We start from the raw sequence: 21139 nt of genomic DNA, 5'->3' as shown, positions 1-21139 counted from the left end.
ACCACATTAAGGGTTAATATTTTACACTGCACTGTGACTTTTATTCTCTTGTTTTATCTGTCTTATTCCCTTTTTAGCTTCTTTTTTATTTACAAATTTAACACTGTTTAATTGTTTTTATATGTCTTTTTACTTGTGTTGCTTTTATATTCTGTTTTAATGCCTTTTATTCTCTATGTAAAGCACTTTGAATTGCCTTGTTGTTGAAATGTGCTATACAAATAAACTTGCCTTGCCTTGCCTTTGGAATAGCAGGTTCTACAGCCGGCTGCACTGTGAGGAGCTGGTGTTTGAGGTGTAGACCTGTGCTCTGGTGGTGGCAGCTGCTTAAACAACATTTTAATTCACTTCTACAGAGAGAAACACCCACCCTCCAGCAAATCTTACACTGATGCTTTAAATTTAATTGATTAGAAGATTGATTTAATTTGATTTCAAAAATACATTTCATTCATATATATTTGCTTTTGCATTACACATTTACATTTATATGAGCAGTTCAAAGAGCTGTGCAGCATACATGTGTACAAATCATCACAGTTCAGTAATAAAAGCTTCATAAACAACAAATCTTAATGTAACCTGAGTAACATGAGTTCATCACAGACACATTCCCTGCTGTAATGCAGTCTGTTGCACCACCACTGACTACAGCCTCCAAAAGGACCAAAGACTTCCATCAACTCCTCTGTGACACAACATCAGTTAAAGCATGAAGTATTTAAATATAATTACAAATACATTAAAATGTCTTTATAAAGAGCATTGTAGCTGTTGTAATGAACTGAATTGGTTTGTACAGCTGCTCCTATTTTCAGGTCATTCAATAACTTCACAGACAGTAAAAATAACATCAGCAAAAACACAAAAAAAACAAAATGGCAAAATACATTGTTGGTCCATGAAGTCCAGAACAACACATAGAAGTGTTTTCTGATCTGATGCTCCTTCATTTGGATATGAGTGACAAAACAGCTCTCAGGATCATCTGAACACTAAAAGCTCCACCTAGATAAGCTATCAATTCCACAAAGACTGAAATAATATCATTGCTGTTACTATTGGACCATACCATCGTGATTTAACCACATTCCAGCTCTCACTTTTAGATTTAGATTTTTAATAAGTAATGTTTTATTTTCACTGGTATTTCTATAAGTATTTTCAGTGCTGGATAGTGAATCAAGGTTCACTGATTTGTCTACTGCTGTTACAGGAAGAACTTTAGATAAAAGTGTACACATCATCTATTTTACATTTGCTATTCATATTTCAGACATCCTGTTGGTCACCTGATTTCTTAGCTGAAGAGAGGTGAAAATATTTCCTTGGCCATGTTTTGAAGATCAAAAGAGAACCAAGAGCAACAACAATCAAACCTGCAACCACAGCCAGTCCAACAGTCAAGTTTTCATTCTTGTCTCCTTCAGTCCGGGGGTTTCCATCTGTGTGATCAACAGAGCAGAAACAGGTGTGAGGTATCAGCTGTCAGGTAGATGATGACTGAAAAACTCTTCAAACTAATGTTGGGCCTTAGACCACATGCAGGTGACAAAAGCAGGCCTGCACAGTTTCAAAGTCTGATAACAAAGGTGCCAAGTCAAACAAAAGGATTCCAAACAGACTTCAACTCCCATCATGCTATGCTCAACTTACACCCAGCCAAACTTTCAGCTCCCATTGGACGAGACCCACAGCAAATCACAGGGATTACCCATCCCTGGCCGTGATGTCAGTATAAACACTGGAGAAACTCCCTTAACTGTGCTTCCAGCTGGTCACCCAGCTAACGTAATGAAGTAACTACCGTACATAAGTGACTGTTACAAGGCCACACAATTTCAACCTCATTGGATGGGTAGAGATTTTCTTTGTGTTCAACCAAGCACATTACCAGATCTGAAGAAGACCACTGTGCAACCCAGTGCTCTCACCCTTTCCTGCAGAAGAAAGACAAACAATAACCTCTGATCCCCGCTCATCTTTAATTGAGTCGACTCGGCTGTTTCCTCCGCAACACTGCTGAGGATCAGCTGCTGTGAACCAGCCAACAGAGGGAGAGGACAGTTCTGTCAGCATCCGAGCTGAGGAACCGGCTGAAATCAGACTGCGGCCGGCGAATAAAGACATTCACACACTGTGTCTCTGTGTAAATAAAAGCAAGTGCCACTTCTCCTCATGATCACTGAGATCTTTTGTTCTTTGGTGCTTCCACCTCCTTTCTCCTTTTACTAACCATGCACATACACACGCACACATACATGTGGTGAGCAGAAAACTTGGTAATTGTTAATTGATATTGCTAACATTAATAAACTCTGTTATACCTTTAAGATTTTTTTTGTTATTATTTGTATACACATTGTGGTAAAGGCTGAGACTCAGTGCTTGGACTCAAACCTTCATTGTTCACCTTATAAATGTTAATGTCTCTCAGATATTGACATTTTTAGAGTGAACACCCCTTTTTGAGACTGTTTTCATTGTTTGGTTATTGGTCCCTGATCTCCCCCGGTGCCCTGTAATTATTAATTCATATTAATAATTTTATTGATTTTTAATAATTAATAATTATTCCATTTCAATTCAATTCAATTCAATTCAAACTTTATTAAGGACACAACTCATGGAGGGTCCATAGCACAATAAAATATATAGAATAAAGTATAAAACAAAACCAACCAACCAACCAAACAAACAAACAAACAAAAAAGAATAAATTAATAAACAATCTCAAAAAACACAACTACAAAAAACAAACAAACAAGGCATTCCACAATAATCAGGCATTTGCATTTAGGTAATAATGCCACAGTTCCACAGTCTAGATAAGAACCTGACGGAACTCAGTTCAGAGTTGGACAAAGCTGAAACAACACTGTTGGCGGAATCACATAACCTGCACATACATCTATATATAAGATTATGTATAACAGCAGAGCAGGTAGGTACTCCAACATTAACAAATATTTGGCTTGTGCTGCAGTTTCTTGGAACTTTAAGCAGCAGCCTTATACTGTCATTATAAGTCACTGTGAGTCTCTGCATGCTGCCTTTTCTGTAGCACTGCCACAGGTGGGCCATGTATAGCAATACAAAAAGCTTTAAAAAGAGAGATCTTCACAGTCACTGAACACATACTAAATTTATGAGCCAACATGTTTGCTTACGCGTACAACTTTTGACACTGTCTGTAAATGTCCCTGTCATCTGATAAATCATTAGTTATATAATGGCCCAAATATTTAGCCTCATTACACTCATTAAGGGCAATGCCAGACAGGAAGAAATCAGGAAATACCAATTTTCTGTCTTCTCTACTTCTGACTATAATAATATTACTCTTAGTTGCATTATATTTGATGTCAAAATCTATATCATATTGTGAACATACCCTCAATAACTGTTGAAGACCAGCACTACATGGACAGAAAATAAACAAGTCATGTGCGTACATGAGGTGGTCAATGATAGAATTGGTAACTAGGCGGTCAAAGACACATAAAAATTGTGGAATTTTGCCTAGTATATTTATCTAAAATCTCCTTTAAAGCAAAAATGAACATATCAGTGCCATGTTTTCGTTTAAAGCCAAACTGGTTGTCAGAAGTCAGGATGTACTGTTTCAGCCTATTTAGAAGAGTTCTCGCCAGCACTTTGGATAGAATGCTGGCTAAAGCTATAGGTCTGTAATTCTCTGAGCTGTTTAGGTTATTGCTATTGGTTATTAAATAACCAAACCTGCTCCTAACTGAGTCCCAACACTCATGTCAGACATTATCTACTGAACTCTGATCACATCACTCATAACACCTGTTTTCTATACAGTCTCATCAACACTTTTATAAACACAAACACCTGATCTGTGATGAAACAACTGCACTTCAAACTCACCTGAGTCAACTTTCAGGTCAACGATGTGATTGAGCTTAGGTGTGGTTCCAATATTTTTCTCTGCAGTAGAACATTCATATCTTCCAGTGTCGTTGATGGTCACGTTTCTTATAATTATTGACACGTCTCCGTCCTTCATCTCTGGATCTCTCAGCTGCACTCGACCACGAAAAGATAGATTCTGGTAGATTTCATATGAGCGGTTGTCTCGGTGGAAGAAGACATACATATACAGATCTTGTTTGGTCCACTTTAAGAGCTCGATGGGATTGTGACCCTGACAAGGAAGAGTAACATCCTTTCCTGGTTTCACATGTACTGGTTGGTGCCATCAAAAACAGGTGGAAAAGATACAGAGAAAAGCAGAAACAAAAAGTCAGTCAAGAAATGTTTTCATTTTGAGCAGTTAAAAATCAGACAACTCCACAGTCAGCACTTGGACTAATACTCCCCTTTGTTTGTACACAAACCCCTTTCAAATGAAACTCATTTTACCATCTGAATCCCAAGTTTATGTGTTACAGATGCCATTAATAGACATTTCCGATCACATTATTTTGATGAAAACACGTGGGTGGACCAAACTTTTATTTGATCCATAATTTGTTTTGGATGTGTTCCTGCTGTAGACAGTAACGTTAGGTTTTTGTGTGTGTGTTTTCAGGTTTTTAAACAACAGTGAGATGGTGTGTGAGTGTATTGAGCTGCAGGAAGAGTTTCAGTCAACATCATCAGACCTGCAGTAAACATTGTCACTAATGCAGCTACAGGAAGTTCATCCACTCACCATGGACAAGAGGAGAGATTAGAGGAAACTTACATTCATCATTTGTCATAGTTAATCCATCTATCCTTTTTCTGTCGTTTATCCAGTTCCTGGTCACATTATTCAGATTAATGATATCATAAGAAATTATTGTTATATACAGCTGGGAAAGTACTGGGAAAAAAAATTGTAGGTCAGATCGTCCCTGCTGGTTTTACATCATACTTTGGATTGTATGATGGTAAAATGGTATTAAAATGCATTCTATATTATATTGAAAAAGTATTAAAAAGTTTTCAGTGTAACTTGGTAAAATGTTTGCTGGTAAGTTTATACAGTATATTTAAAGGTGCAATAAATGACATTGAGCCTCACTAGATGACAGCAAACCAATATTTGCTATGTAAAGATATAGTTGAGTAATGGTGTCCTGAGCAAAGAATGAAGTCACACTCCCTCTGTATGTGTTGTGATCCAAGCTTCTCTGTTCTGTGTTTTGGAAGCTGGTCTAGCCGCTTGTGCATGTTACCGCATGTGAGTCCCTCTGTGTCCTCCATGTCTGTTTCCAAGATAGCGACTGCTTCACAAATGTTCACATATTACAGCTTAACAGTCCACTGAAATATGTTCCTGAAAACATGTGTGGCAAGAAATAGACAATATAGTAACAGAATCATTATGCATATTTGATCAGCTCTGCCAAGTTTGACAGTTTGATTGTGCCATGTGTCACGGGCTGCTTTTTCTTCCCTCCAACTTTATTAAGTAAACAATGCACACATTTGATTTGATCTGAGATGCTGGTGCTCTAGTGTGTCTAGTGGGGCTGAATGTCATACATCGCACATTTAACTTCATTGTTGTTAGACTCTACATTCAACAAAAAGACCATACTTTCTGTAATAGGGACCAAGACCTTATGAGTCTCCCAGATTAATAAGGAAATTTGATTCAAAGTTACTTGAATAGTACAGCTATTAATATGAATTTCTTTCACTTTATTGAGGACAAAAAATATATTAAATTCAGTCCAAACATTCCTGTTAATGTGAGAAAACATCACTTTCCAATTATTAAAGGAGTCTGACTGACTGGGACACTGACTTTGAATTCAACACTTTGAAGAACACTTCTGGTATGAACATTATTACAAGAACATTCTTTGAGAACTTTTCCACCAAGCTACAGTCACTCTTAAGAAAGGTTCATATAATTTATATTATAATCATATTTTATATTTATGAATTCTTCATAGGTAGCTAGGTCCTCCGTGTCATTTAGAAGTTCAGAAATAAATACAATACCTTGGTCATACCAGTCCTTAAAAAATGGGGTCTTATTTTTGTATGTTAATTGTTCCATAAGATAAATATGTGTGGATAGAAGTTATGCTTGAAAGCAATCTTCCATGTGTCAGGGGCTTGTTTATGTAAGTCAGCAAGTTTAACAGGTAAATTACCTGAAATAAAATTACAGGAAAGAAGAACCTTAATCCACCCACACTAATCAAACACAAGGTTGGGAATAAAAAACCAAGGGGAATTATTATGAACTAAACAATTTTTTAGCCGATTAATCTTAAATATACTATTAATAGTTTGAAAATCTAAACCATTAAAACAACTCTCTGAATATTGTCTGTTTTCCCTCTGCTTTACATTTTGTTTCCAAACAAATGAATAAGAGTGAGTCAATAGCTGCATACGTTTTCTGATCAACATACCCTTGTTTAATCCCACAGTAATTACACAACTATTAGTGTTAGTATAGAGTGTATTTATGATATTCCTAAAGTTCTCTTTAAACCCAAAATATTGTAAAGCATCAAAAATAAAGAAAATTAATTCTTAGAAAGACTGTTATCAATATATAATGCAGAACTTTTCCTTGCCTCACCATGTCTTTTCTCAAGATAAAAAAAGAAAGAATTTCTTTCTTCATGAAAGCTCCTTTCACTTTTGTCTGGAAAAAAAGATTAAATTTTTCCTTTAATGAGTCTAACCTCTCTTTATCTTCATTGTTTGGTAAAGGTATATTTAATATATCATTCAAATCTTTTATATTATCAACATAAGCTATGTTTTGATCTTTTGAATGCAGTTTCACAAATCATATTTAGAAACTTTGACATTAATATTTCAATAACTCCCATTTTAATATTTGTGTAACTTCAGACAATGACTGTAATTTAATAATAATTTGGCTAATACCATAGCAATCAACTGATTGTTGTAGAAAGGAAGAATTTAATTTCTGGTATTCAGGTTTGTTGTGAAGAGCAGAATTTGAATTTGAGAATGAAATAACTAATACATCTATTACAAAAACACATTAAGTTCCTTTGCTTGCAATTTTTCTCAATTCCCACAATGTTACCATAAAAGGAGCACATAAAACAAAAAGAAAAGCTGCATCAAAATCAAACGCTTTTAACTGCATGAGTCACAAAACAATCAAACATTTACATTAAATACTTATATCTCAGAGTTCAGCAGAGTGAGCGTCAGAGCAGCGGTGCGAAGATTTGACTCAAAAACAACTGAGAGACCACACAGACCACTGAATCTGAGCATAGTCAGCTGACGGTTAACGGGCAGGGTTTGGCTGCTTGTGAAAGACAGATATCCAGCACTGTTCATGGTAGTGTTACATCTTTCCGAATTCATATCTGTGTGATGTGGCTCCCTAATCGCTAGTAAACATGAAAACATGAAAATTGTCATTGCAGTCATACCTGCTTTGTTTGTTTTCGTAGTACATCTTAAATATAAGCTCATTTTAACTGAACAAAATATAAGAAATACATTTAAAATATTAACTTAATTAATGGTATTAATTCTTTATTTTAAGTAAAATGATTTATCAGTAAATGCTGGCTTTTATTATTGGTCCAATATTGTTACTACTGGGTGACTGAGAATGAGCATTTATTAATTAACTTCATATCCATGTATCGATGACACAGGTCCTCAGGTTTGGATCTGATCTTCTGCAGTTAGCCGTGCGATGGCAACCATGGTGATTACCACGGTTAACAGTGAGCCAGGTGAATAAGAATCCCTTTTAAGTCAATTCCTACACTTACATGAATTTGTGTACATTCACAGTTGAATTTCAGGCTCTCAGGCAAAAATAGACCCGGTGTAGAACAGAGAAAAGAGCGCATAAACCGTGGACCGTGTCTATTCCAGAAAGCAGGTTTAACTGATCATCTGGCTGCTTAAACTCCAACCACAAATCCTTCCCTCACATAAACCAGACGCGTTCACAGCTTTGCTACACCACATTGCAGTCACAGCAGAGACCCCCCAGATGTTTTTAAACTCACCTTTCGGAGAATACACAGGGTCCAGCATCTGCAGGCATGCCGCCCAAATAAGTCCATATCTAAAAAAAGACATTCTGCGTCCGTCTCCTTCAGCTGCTTGAAAATATTCCAGTCTATCTGAAAACACCGATACTTCCCTTTAAATCACTTCCTGGTTGGGAGGCTGCACCTAAACTGGCACACCTCTGCATCCACAGGTAGCCAGGTAACAGCATTACACCATTTCCTCGATTTAATGGCGGATTGTTTCCAAACGTGGCCTCAGCAACGCTGTTGCTCCCTCTCTCTTTCATGAGTTCACTGCCTTGTAAAAACATTGAAATCAATGTTTTGATGAATTTGCTGAGTTAACACAACATACGGCCAAATAGATATCCTATTTTAGTCGTGTGACAAGATTTTAAATTTTTGTTGTAATGCTGTATCCACACATTCCTTGTAAAAGTTTTTACTGTCTAATAAGCTACATCATATGTGATGTTATGCTACCACCCTGTGGAGAAAGTCTGATGGGACTTTCACTAATTGATTGATAATTGTGATATTTTCCTTTATTAATCTAGAGACTATGTGAACCTGATTGTTGAGATCCGTCAGTGTGCATCAAGCGAAAGATCTTCAGTCACTTTATTGAAGCCAGCACTTCATAGGAGGAGGCATTGAGGCTGGTGATGCCAGCAGCAGAAGACCAGCTCTGTGGTGGAAGAAGTACTCAGATCCTTCAGTAAAAGTACCAATACAGCAATGTAAACATATCTAATTAGTAGATAATTAATTAATTATTTGTTGATATATTATGAATCACTTGTGAGCCATTCAAAGCGACTGTAAGAAATTTAAAGTGTTACCCTTGTTTTTTGATTGGCAAGCTCACCCTGGTTTAATGAACTTTTCAGTCCATCTCTAGAAAAGAAAAGTAAAAGAATCAGAACCAGTGGTGGAAGAAGTACTCAGATCCTTCACTGAAGTAAAAGTACCAATACAACAATGTAAAAATACTCCATCACAAGTAGAAGTCCTGCATTGAAAACCCTCCTACAGTAAAAGTACACAAGTATTATGAGCTTGATGTAGTTAAAGTATTGCAGTAAAAGTACATAAGTATTATGAGCCTGATGTAGTTAAAGTATTGCAGTAAAAGTACATAAGTATTATGAGCTTGATGTAGTTAAAGTATTGCAGTAAAAGTAGTGGTTTGGTCCCTCTGACTGATATATTATTATATATGACATCATTAGATTATTAATAGTGAAGCATCAGTGTTAGAGCAGCATGTTACTGTTGTAGCTGCTGGAGGTGGAGCTAGTTTACACTACTTTATATACAGTTAGCTAGTTTAGTCCAGTGGTTCCCAACCTAGGGGTCGGGGCCCCTCCAAAGGGTCAGCAGATAAATCTGAAGGGTCATGAGATGATTAATGGGAGAGGAACATTTATTGAAATGAAAGCATGTGAGAAGTTTAGAGGGAAAAATCACTATTTGGTGGAGCTGTTAACAACTCATAGACATGTGAAATGTGACCCCGACTACACACTGCTTTTTGTAAGACGTCAAAAGCCAAAAAGGTTGGAAACCACTGGTTTCATCTTTAACAATGTGTTGTATTTTAAAAGCTTGTTATATTATCCATTGTGTCAAATCTTCATCTGAAAAGTAACTAAAGCTGTCAAATAAATGTAGTGGAGTAGAAAGTACAATATTTCCCTCTGAAATGTAGAAAGTAGCATCACATGGAAATACTCAAGTAAAGTACAAGTACCTCAAAACTGAACTTAGGTACAGTACAGTCTGAAGGCAACTGGCAATAGACTCATCTGATTCATCACTCATAGACTCTGAAACATGAGACAACATCGCAAAAGACAGAAAACAATTTTAGAGTATTATATGAAATTGCAATGCAGACATCTTACAGGTGAGCCAGAACTGTCAGGTGCTGCTGTTTCAGAAAGTGGCTATCTGACTCATGGCTGAAGCTTCCTGCCACAGCAGATCTACACTGACACTCCTCCCCCAAATACTACAAAGAACTGTCAAAGAAGGCCAAGATGAAGCATGCAGACTCTATTTTTCTACAGTTTAAGGGCTGTTCAGCCTGATTTTAACTGTTTAAACTTTTAACAAAGCTCTGTGACTTTCCAATAAAAAACCTCCAACAGCAGCTCTGACTCAAGGACCCCCAGAGCCCAGGAAGCCTGATCATTAATCCATGCATGAATCCGTCCATGATTGGGTCCTCCACACACCCCATCACCACTCCGATTCCAGTCATACAAAGGCCACACACTCCATGTGTGTGTCTCCACACTGCTCCTCAGCTCCCACTTTTCTCTCATAGTTAATTGGCTGCAGGTGCTTCACTCCTACAAAGGAAGACAGCTAGAGAGGTGGAAGTGCGCTGGAGAGTAGGCTCTTCTCATTTCTCTATTTTGTGCCTCCTCGTCTCCTCTCTCCTCCATCCTCCTGCCATGACCCGGAAAACGATCTCAGCATGTCATGTTTAAGGATGTCTCAATTCCTAAAATGCATCAGGAGGAGAGAGGAGGCTTGCTGGAGGAGCTATGCACAGGTGTATCCTTTGTGGAAGTCTTTTCGGCACCCATGATGTATAAAAGAGGCATGACACACAGCTGGAATATACAAACCATTTGTAGTGCTTCATACAATAAAATATATAAAGGATATGTGTGTGTGTGTGTGTGTGTGTGTGTGTGTGTGTGTGTGTGTGTGTGTGTGTGTGCAATGTATGACATCCATACATTCTTGCCATATTATTCCATGTTATGATTTGAATTAAAAGTAAATATATAAGTTGCCATGAACACTGTCATGTTCATCTGACAGAGATCATAAAATACAGTGGTAGGCTGTAACAAAACAATGGACAGATGATGCAGCTCTGCGAGAGAGAAAGAAACAAAAACACCCCCACAGGTAGTGCAATAATGCACTTACGCGCCACACGTAACATTACCTATAATATGTGAATGAATATCTATGTATATATTATATGTGTATGTACAACACTTCAGCTTATGCCTTCATCAGCGGCCAAACAGGAATACTGGGTTGAAAACCACTTTTTATATATCTCCAAAAATCCTGTAGGATGATTACATCATTTGGTAATCAAGCCATCATCTGTCACATGTATTGTCACCTATGTTTGCTTTACACATTATGGTGCCATCTGGTGGTTAAATTAAACACATCAATCCAGACAAAAGAGCAAGCCAAAACTCAAATTCCAATATAATTTTCAACAAACTGTATCAAATAAACTAAGCTTGTAAGGAAACACCTCAAGTGCTCTTCATTCAGTCCCAGTGGCGATAGTGTGTTTAATTTATGTTTCCAAAAGGCTTCATGTCCTGTCTCCTAATAGGGCTTTTGTGCTCTGAAATTGGAATTTTCAATTGTTGTTTTGTCTTTCATGCATACATCAAGCTAAATGGGCTCAGCATACAAACCACCCCACTGGTGGCACAAGTAATTTGTCCCTGTACATTAAAGGTCTGTCCTGAATGGGGATGTCTGAACTCTTATGTGCGGGTTGTGTTGTTGCAACGAGTGCATGAGTAATAAGGATAATTCAGGTTATCATGGACTTTAGGGCAGCTTCTCAAATCTGAAGAGATTAGGATGTCTTTAAGATTTTTGCCTTTCTTTTATGCAAAAAGAGGCTATCAAATTTCCAACTCTTGAAAGAACCACCAAGAAGTGTGTAGGATTTAGTGGCATCTAGCAGTGAGGTTGCAGATTGAACCAACTGAATACTCCCCCTCCCACCCCCCCCACCCCTTCCAAGGGTGTAGGAGAACCTACAGAGGTCGCGAAGCTCACAAAGAATGCAAAAAGCCCTCTGTAGAGCCAGTGTTTGGTTTGTCTATTCTGGGCTACTGTAGAAATATGGCGGTGCAACATGGCGGGCTCCATGGAAGAGGACCTGCTAACTCTGTCGATATAAAGGGCTCATTTTAAAGTAATGAAAGCACTATGATTCTTATTTTCAGGTGACTATACACTGATTAAAACATACTTTTGAATATTATATTCAATTTCTGCCAAGACTGTTCCACTAGAGGCCACTAAATCTTACACACTGGTCTTTTAATCAACACTCAAGTATAGGAATATATATTATACCATCACAGCTTATACAAACTGCTCCACGGAGTAAAAGCATATATAACATATTATGTATGAACAAAACTTTTTTTTAAAAGGTATATTTCAAATATTCTTTATCTACTATGTTACTTTGATCTAGACTATCAGAAAACTGCACTATTGGTTTGTATATACCTTTAATTTGAATGTATTTATGTTTGCTTAAGGTATATAGCTTCCTAAGTCTAATTTATTTGTTATTTTTACCATATATATTTTTCAGTAATCTATATCGTGCTCCTAACTAGCCTCCTTGGGATCAATAAAGTTTTACCTTCACCTGTACAACCATTTAAGTACAATCAAGTGTGTAGCTCCTGGTCTGAGAAGTGAAGTCAATGTGGAAGTACCTTAAACGTGCATTCTTTCTGATTGCCAGGACAGGGCTACTCCACTGGTTGAAAAAAGAAGTCAAGAGATCTGAAGGTGCCCAAAGTTGGAATTCAGGTGAGGACTGGGAGGAAGTGGAGAGCAGAGGAAGCTGTTCTGCAGGCAGAGTTGTGGCTCCATCACAAAAGGCTGGTGGGAGTGGTGATTCGAGGCAGAGCTGGACTGGGATCTCTTCCGACCCCAGTGGTAAAGGAGGAAAGGACTTGCAGAACAGTGGCAATGAGCCATCAGGGAGCATGGACCAGATGGGACAATGCTATGGAGCAGAAAGTGACCTGGGCTGAGCTGTAGAAGGCTAAGCCCAATCAGATCAATCGATGTCCACTTTGCTCAAAACGTGGAACCTTCGAGTACTACCTAAGCTGCTGCACCAAGGCACTGGGAGAGGGGCGGTACAGATGGGGGCATGACCAGGTCATGAAGACCACTGCAGAATCCATCAGGGTTGGAGTCGAGTGGGCCAAAAGACTTGCCCCTCAAAACAAGCCATCACCTTCTTCAGAGCCGGGGAGCAGCCAGGACCTTCTGTTAGAACAACAGCAGGAATACTGGCCTCAGCACATTGTGACTACAATCTTAAGACCTGACGTGGTTCTGGTGTCTGATTCCAGAAAGCAAGTCGTGCTCCTGGAGTTGACAGTACCATGGAAGGACCGCCAGGAAGGGGCATTCCAGAGAAAGCTCACCAAGAATGAGAATGTCAGCAAGATGGCTTGACAGCAAGATGTCTGCCAATAGAGGTTGGGTGCAGAGGCTTTGCAGCCCGATCTCTATCCAGAGCCCTTGGCTCAGTAAGCTGTCATTGAGGGAGAGAGGAGCAGAAGAGCCATCCGCAGTACCAGCGACTTGGCAGAGTGGGCCTCATGTGGCTGTTGTTCAAGAGAGGAGGGCCATGGGGACAGAGTAGCTAGTTTGCCATCTAGACACAAACTTGGGTCTAATCAGCCTAAGCTGGGTTGCCTGGAGGAGGGTGTATGATGTTGAAAGACCCGATGATTCCAGGAACATCACTGAAGATGTGCCCAGAATTATAGGTATATTTGCACAACCTTGGTGTGTCTTGTACCTGCAGTCAGATGTCAGCAGGCTCATAGTTGCAGGATAAAGTCCCTGCATGTTTCAAAGGCAGACAGCACAAGCCTCAAACAACAGACCAGCTCTTTCTTCAACACCCAAGGAATGCTGGCCCATAAAGTGAGAGCCAGAACCAGACCATCTAAACAACCTTGTGCAAACAGAAATGATCAGATAAGGAACCCCCATCTCCTGCATGGTCACTAAACCAGACCACTGACCCAAACCATCTTTGATCTTTCAAGCTACAAGAGCCAGCAAGATAGGAAGACCAATTCATACCCCAGTGTGAATTGAGAGCACCATTTTGACAAACAATCCCCACCTAAGAGCCAGTCACACACAGAGACGAAGTGGCACCAAACTTTAACCTCACTGTGGATTTTGATTTTCAGGACTTGAGTGACCAACCCAAGAACTGATCACTAGGCAGACCCGCATAAGGCACAAGACATGCTGCACAATATGCCATTCTCCAGTGACACACACACACACACACACACACACACACACACATACACATATCCTCAAATGGCATGGACCCCTGCCGTTTGCAGTCAGACCAAAGACCAGAGGACTATAAAACCCATGGATTAGTTTTAGATTTTGTCCAAAGACAATTATTGTTGTATGTTGATATGTGTGTATATCGTATGTGTGTTGTTATGTACTTTGGTTAGACTTTTATTCTATTGCCTTTAAGCCAAGACATGTACCACTAACATAATCCCATCATATCATGTTTTGTACCATTCTGCTGGTTTCACTGTCAGAACACTAAAGCTACTATCCAAATTACAAAATTAGGAATCATGAAATTATTAAATTACGAATTCTTTGTTTAATGGAGTAACCATATTCAGGAACTGTTCCCGCCTGTCTGTGGACAGGGGGGGACTGACTTTGCTCCCCCAGAACTTTGCAACCCCTGGGATTGGCTAGGATGCACCTTCTGGGTGGACAGACTGAAACTTTAAAACTGTTTTATCTGAGACTCTGTGCTGTCTTGCTGTTTTGCTGCTGTTGTTTTGCCTTTTCTGTTCTGCCATGCCGGTGGAAAGCTTGCAGTTTGCTAGTCTGAAGATGTGACTCAGAGCATCTTCTGAATCTGGAGTCATGAGTTGAGGGTCAAGCCTAGGAGAGCACGAGAGCATAAACCAGGAGCTCTCTCCCAATGGGAACTTTTCAAGTCTGGACCGGCCGACTCACTCATCACTACCAGATCCAGACTCCAGCTCCTCACCTCAGCACCACAGACTCCATTCTCCACAAGAAGCCACCCCAGAGAGCAAGCAAGTATTCGTACAAAACCTCCATCAACTTGCTTAAACCCTGGTGCTTTCATGATTTGTAATTTCAATTGGCAATTCTGAACTAAGCTGTTGTACCATTGATTTGACTCACTGCTTCTCCGGTCATCTCATCTGTTTATCAGGTCTCTCCTACCAACTACACAATACATAACTCTGCATCATGCATTTCGAACTTTCACTAGCCATAGCCTTGTATACCAGTTTCCCTTTCCCTCTTGTGTCTTGTTTGTAAAATGTTGTAGTGTTAAGTACTTGTAACTGTAGTATTAGTAATAAATGTACATGTAACTAAAGTGAACTTGTTTGTGTTTTCTTGTGCTTGCATCTCAGTCACTTAACCTTGAAAGACCTATACCCTCGCAAAATCATAATTACAATTAATAACAATCATAATTCTAATAGACCTCTCTTGTGTGTCCAACAAGGAGGATTATTTCCCTATTATTATACATACTCTAATATGAGTTACGTCACTGGACGAATAATTTTATGTTGGAGTTGTGCACAATAAACTATAAACTATAAACTATAAGGATATCTGAGTGCACAATTCCTACATAGTGTAAAGGTTGAGAGTGTCCAAGAATGAATCACATTTTTCTGCTCACTGTGCAGTTTGATAGCATGCAGCCACATGGTGTATTTATGTCTCTTTCTCACCACATTTCTGTGGTTAATGCAGAGAGAGGCTGTCACACATGTAGCTAGAAAACCACCTCCATCTCTCTTCCTCTAAACCAACCCCGTGCCACCTACAGGAAAACATAGCCTTTCGGTTATAAGACAAAATAAGACAAAAAATTAAATAAATAACATTTTCTAATGAATCTGACAGCTTCAATTAAAGATTTTGGATCTTTCTGGTGAAAAGATCTGCCTATTCTTTCACCTCAGGTAATAAAACAATGGTGAACGCATCATGCAGGATTTCCAGCTCAGCTTCTAGATTTTATTTGTCTTTTTTACTTCATGATTTGGTGCAGCATCTGACTTTGTCAGTTAAATTACCAAAACAAAACAAGCGAATCTACCCAACCTTTCTCATAACTATTGCTGGAGTGGAAACCACAATACTGACAGCCACAGACACAGAGGAAAGAGGAGGGTTTTGTTTACTGCATTGTAAAGCCATATTTTTCTTTTCTTGTATTATCTTGTAATAAATAGACAACAAGATAAAGTTTTAGGTTTCAGTGGATTTAACTTAGAATGTAAAGGTGGGGCAGTTAAGTTTCTCCCACATGGTTTCTTTCAGTTATATATATTGACCGTGACAGCAATCGGTCATGAACAGACCACCATTAAATATTTGTCTCCCATCTTCTCTTAAAAAGTTTCTTATTGTATGTAATATGGGGATGAGCCTGATTGGGGTGAAGGCTGAAGATGACATAACATCATTTGCTTTCCACTGTATGTACTATTTGATACTTTTGTCAATGAAAAACTCCTTATTTGGGATTTCTTGAGTTATTGTTTTTCATGTTCAGCTGGGGTGGTTTTGTGTGCCCTTTTTATTGCCAGACATACTTAATCTGATGTGAAAGGAAGTAGAGGTTGGAAGTTGGTGGGCAGAGTCTGTCAAGCTTTTTTTGCACGATAAATGATTTTGTTTGTGGCTTCTTTCAATTCTTTATAGAAGTCAGACAGAAAGGCCAGTCCATGTGTTGGGATATCTACATTGATTAAGAGCAGTAATAATGATTTATTCCATTTCACCAGGTCATCTTTAATGGCCAGTAACTCATTGTCAGTCATTTTGTTTTTTTTTCTTTCCTTCTCATGTTGGGTTTACATTATTTAGAAGAGCTTTGGCAGTTTTTAAAACTCATAACATCACATAAAAATAAGGATAAAGATGTTTCTGTGTGTTTTGGTACCGTGTGGTCTGTGGTTCTGTCTATGGCTTCATCTCTTCTGCTCGCATGTCAAAGTGTTCTTCGTAGCTGCTGCAGAGAAAAACCACACAGACACTCTGACGTATTGCTATACAAAGAGGAAGAAGTCAAACTGCTGCTGTTCTCATTTCATACAGCTTCAAAATGGAGGAAACATCTGTCCAGAGGCTGCTGGGTGAGTCCAATCTGCTGGATGTGTGTTGATGTGTAAATGTGGAGAGATGATCACTGCTGCTTCCCACAGCAGACCAGTCATTAATGCTCAAACTAACCTGAGTGTCATTTCTCTTTAGTTCTGAGCTCACTGCTGTGCTGCACAACAAACCAAGGTTAGTAAACGTCTTCCATCACAATCAGAAAGCCACTGATTCAGTCTGAGAGACCCTGAGAGGAAAGTTAGAGCTGAGGACAGAGCTGGAAGTCTGACAGGCTTACAAGGTCGTATCTCAACATCATTTGTCTGCAAGTCAGGTTTTAGGCATCATGGGGCTTCACCTCTTTAGTAAATTAATTTGTTTATCCATCAAGCTTGATTTGTAGCTGTGCATTGAGGCATCACAGCGTAGTTACAGTGCCTACGCTGTGGTGTGCCTCCTAAAAAATATATATGTCTGAGATACCGAGATACAACATTAATAAACTGCTCCAGAGTTTGCTTTGGACTGGACAGAGAACACATTCTCTAAAGGGTCTCTGTGCTAGTTGTTTTGGTCCAAGAACAATTCTTGTGTTCAGATCTGCACAAATGAATCAGGGAGGAAAATCAACCAGAGTCCGATTCAACCAGACTAAAAAGTGCAGGTCTAAAAAGCACCTTTGGATGAAGGGTTTATGCTAACATGTCTTCAGTATTTGATTTTTGGAAGTTGGCCCAGGATACTCGTCCTTAAAAATAGTTTAAAAATACAAACAAAGCATAAATCTGACCTCTTTATTGCTTGTACAAGTAACTGCAGTAAACACCTGAACAGTGCTGTGATAGATACAGTTGTTAAACTACTAACCAGCTCTGCCAGAAACACAAGAACAATGCTGTTTATTTATGATCCTCGTGGATCATCAGCCAGTGAGGATTATTACTTTTAGCTTTAGCCTTTAGCCATTGCAGGGGCCATATTTTCAAAATAATGGTAAATATGTCAATTGCTGCAGAGGTAGTTGATATAGTTGTCTGTTACTATTTCTGCCTTTGTTGACCTCATGAAGAATGGCTGGATGCTGTTTATCACAACTTTTGGTTTTGAGAAAAATGCAAAGTGTCACTTGTCATTTCAGCCCTCACAGCCTCTCTGACTGTGAGTCCCAGCAGCTCTCAGCTGTTTCAAAATGAGTTTGTCTCTTTGAGCTGTGAGGAGGACGACACTTCTGCTGGATGGATGCTGAGGAGGAACATAACTGAAGAATCCAGATCTTTGTGTGGAGTTGACTGGGGTAAAATAGTTAGTTCTTCTTGTATCATCAACTATATTGACCCACTGGACAGTGGAGTTTACTGGTGTGAGTCCAGAGGAACAACCAGTAACAGCATCAACATCACTATCACTGGTAAGATCAGACTGTGGAGTTAGTATTGATGAAGCTGAGTGTAAATGATGAAATGCTGTAGTTTGTCTCTGTGTTCAGATGGATCAGTGATCCTGCAGAGTCCTGTCCTCCCTGTGATGGAGGGAGATGATGTCACTCTGCACTGTAAAACAAAGACCTCCAACCTCCCAGCTGATTTCTATAAAGATGGCTCCCTCATTAGGACTGAGCCTGCTAGTCACATGACCATCCACCATGTTTCCAAGTCTGATGAAGGCCTCTACAAGTGTAACAGCAGCAGTCATGGAGAGTCTCCATCCAGCTGGATCACTGTCACAGGTGAGGAAGTTACCTTTGATTTCACCACTTAGGCTGCAATCGAAAAGTCCCTCCTATTGTCTTTTCCTAACCACTTTTTCTTGACCTCGTGACGTTTTCCACCGAGGTCATCGAAAGATGTGAAGGAGAATTCATAAGGACTTAGGAAAAGACAACTGCGGCACTGAGGGAATCCAACTGCACTTACACTGGGCTACGGAATTATGCAACAGTGGATGTTATTGATGTGGTCTGCCATGGTGATACTCCAATGTTCTGAAGATGGACTACAAAAAGTGCATCTTTCATGCAGTCTATATAAATGTGTAACAGTTTAAGAACCACCATATACAAACCCAGACACCTTGAAATGTTAACTTGATTGTGTGTTAAAGTTGTTATGGTTGATACAGGCTGCAGGTCCATGTACCCTCCATCCAAAGCTGTGGTCAACTCGTTTGATAACAGGATAAACAAATATACAATGCATTATTTAGTTGCTGTTTTTCGTGTGAAGAAACGGCTTGTCTGGTGATTTAAATAATGAAGTTACACTGCTGTGCCTGGTGGGTAAATGCGCACAGCTTCTCTCTTAATGTGGGTGATCCCTGCAAGTATTTAATAAACTCAAGAAATGTTATAGTTGTTTTAGTGCCAAATTCAATTTTGTTATGATCCGTCCACTGCAGCTCAACAGGAAAATACTGTACAGAGAAAGAAAAAGTGGAAAGCAGTGTAACTTCATTTATTAGTCAAATTTCCAGACATGACAACAGGACCGTAAGGATGTAATATTAATTAATGTTAATTGACGGTGTTTCCTGGTTGAGCTACAGAAGAAGGATTATTAAATACCTGCAGTGATCAACCCTTGGTTAGGCTTTCAAAAAGGCTAATCGACCACAGCCTAATTTCATCCACATGTTCCCCTGACCAGGTGTGTTTCTCTCTGTAGGGAAACCTACAACCAAAGCCCCACCCCATATCTCAGCAACCCTGCCCCCTGTATCTGTAGCACCGCCCCCTGCCTCAGCTTCCCTCCAGCTTGTGTTCAGACTGGTCTGCTACCTAGTGGTGTTCTGTCCGTACTTCATCTCCACGCTCATCATGGTGTCTTTATATCGACACAGGTCCACAGGTAACACTCTGAATCATTCACTCACCTTACAGACAATCAGCAACTATCAATCAATCAATCAATCAATCAGTCAATCAATCAATCAATCATGTGTTGCACAGTATCTCTATCAGTTACATGGTGTTTTTTACGTGTTATTTACAACAGACCTTTTCCTCTGTTGTGTTCTGGAAAATGTTTCTAAATTTTATCACTTACTCCTCATACATCAGGAAATGACCTACCTGTCTCCATGGCAACACCCCCACCCACCCAGGCTGAGGAGGGATTGGCTGAGGAGTTTGATGACATCATGGTGGTCACCACTGAGCATCACTTCTGAGCTGAAAACATCAGAGACAGTTTACAGTGACAGTAGTGAACATGAGAACTAGAACAGAAGCTGAAAAGCTGAACATTTAAAATATAAAGTTACTGCTTTAAGTTTGTTCTGTTACTTTACTGCCAGAAACATCCATCTTTGCAACTTTGAATATTATGAATAAAGTTTTTTTTAATTATTTCAGTATTTATGCCTGATGGCTCATCTGTGCTGGAGTGACTACAGAGTAAATGAAAACCTTCCCAAGAAAAACCACAGAACAGGTCATAATGTTTGAGTGACAGATGCATCTATGCATAACTACAATTGTCCCCTAACCTTAACCCTGTGGTTATTATTGTAGCCGTGATGACAAAGGTGGCCTAACTTTAAGGAAGTAGTAACTTTAGCTCACACTGCATGTTTCTCTAACCTTAACAAAGTTCCAGATTAGAAATGTGTCTATGTGTCTTTCACATGTTCAAACCACGTATTAGACCATATACCACAGTATATTTAATTTGGAGTTATTGTTCTACAGAGCAGTCAGACAGCTTTTCTTGTTGTGATTTGATGAAGGCAGAGTGAGACGAAAACTAGGCCACCACAACTGCGGTTTATTACCAGACTGATCTACTGCGACTTTATAGTCATTTTATATTAAATTACACACACTGTGACAGAAATGTGTTCTGTAATCATGACATTCAAGGGTTCAGATTTTGTTTTTGTTAAACGTTAAAGTTTGTAATGTAAGTCAATGCAACATCTTCTTAAATAACAAAAAAACTCTGTGTGTGATATACCTCTATTTTTGATAGATCCCCAAAGTGAGAAAGTGAAAGTGAATTTTTGATGTGAGAACATTTTTAACGTGGACGTTTTTAACACATCAGGCTGAAGTTGACCTATTTGTGTTTAGCACTTCACAAATGAGACAAACACTTTGTGTGGTTTTGGTTTGTGTGGTTTTCTCGCAGTTCTTCCAAGAAATCTCTTTGACATCTTTGTCTCATAAGTGGGCA

At 39.1% G+C, this 21139-nt stretch overlaps 2 protein-coding genes across 4 annotated transcripts; one reads left to right on the top strand and one right to left on the bottom strand.

The window, feature by feature from the left end:
- Positions 1-465: 465 nt before the first annotated feature.
- On the bottom strand, positions 466-8107 carry LOC121889772 (hyaluronan and proteoglycan link protein 4-like). 3 transcript variants are annotated; one of them, XM_042402004.1, is made up of 4 exons: positions 7989-8107; positions 3895-4212; positions 1966-2036; positions 466-1445 (listed from the first exon to the last, which is right to left on the bottom strand). In XM_042402004.1, the coding sequence occupies exons 1-4, from the start codon at positions 8059-8061 to the stop codon at positions 1404-1406; spliced, it is 504 nt and encodes a 167-aa protein (XP_042257938.1). In that variant the 5' UTR covers positions 8062-8107; the 3' UTR covers positions 466-1403. The 3 variants fall into 3 exon arrangements, with proteins under 3 accessions (XP_042257938.1, XP_042257939.1, XP_042257936.1); XM_042402005.1 differs by having other exon boundaries at positions 1966-2033; XM_042402002.1 differs by lacking the exon at positions 1966-2036.
- An 8870-nt stretch (positions 8108-16977) lies between these two features.
- Positions 16978-20264, top strand: LOC121889064 (high affinity immunoglobulin gamma Fc receptor I-like). Its single transcript, XM_042400753.1, has 5 exons — positions 16978-17008; positions 18109-18378; positions 18457-18696; positions 19631-19813; positions 20026-20264. Exons 1-5 carry the CDS (start codon positions 16978-16980, stop codon positions 20133-20135), a joined length of 834 nt encoding a protein of 277 aa, XP_042256687.1. The 3' UTR covers positions 20136-20264.
- Positions 20265-21139: the final 875 nt, after the last annotated feature.

This window comes from Thunnus maccoyii, chromosome 22 (genome assembly GCF_910596095.1).
Source record: "Thunnus maccoyii chromosome 22, fThuMac1.1, whole genome shotgun sequence".
Lineage (NCBI taxonomy): Eukaryota > Metazoa > Chordata > Actinopteri > Scombriformes > Scombridae > Thunnus > Thunnus maccoyii.
Note: the sequence above shows the minus strand (reverse complement) of the source record. Positions and strands in the feature narration are given on the sequence as shown.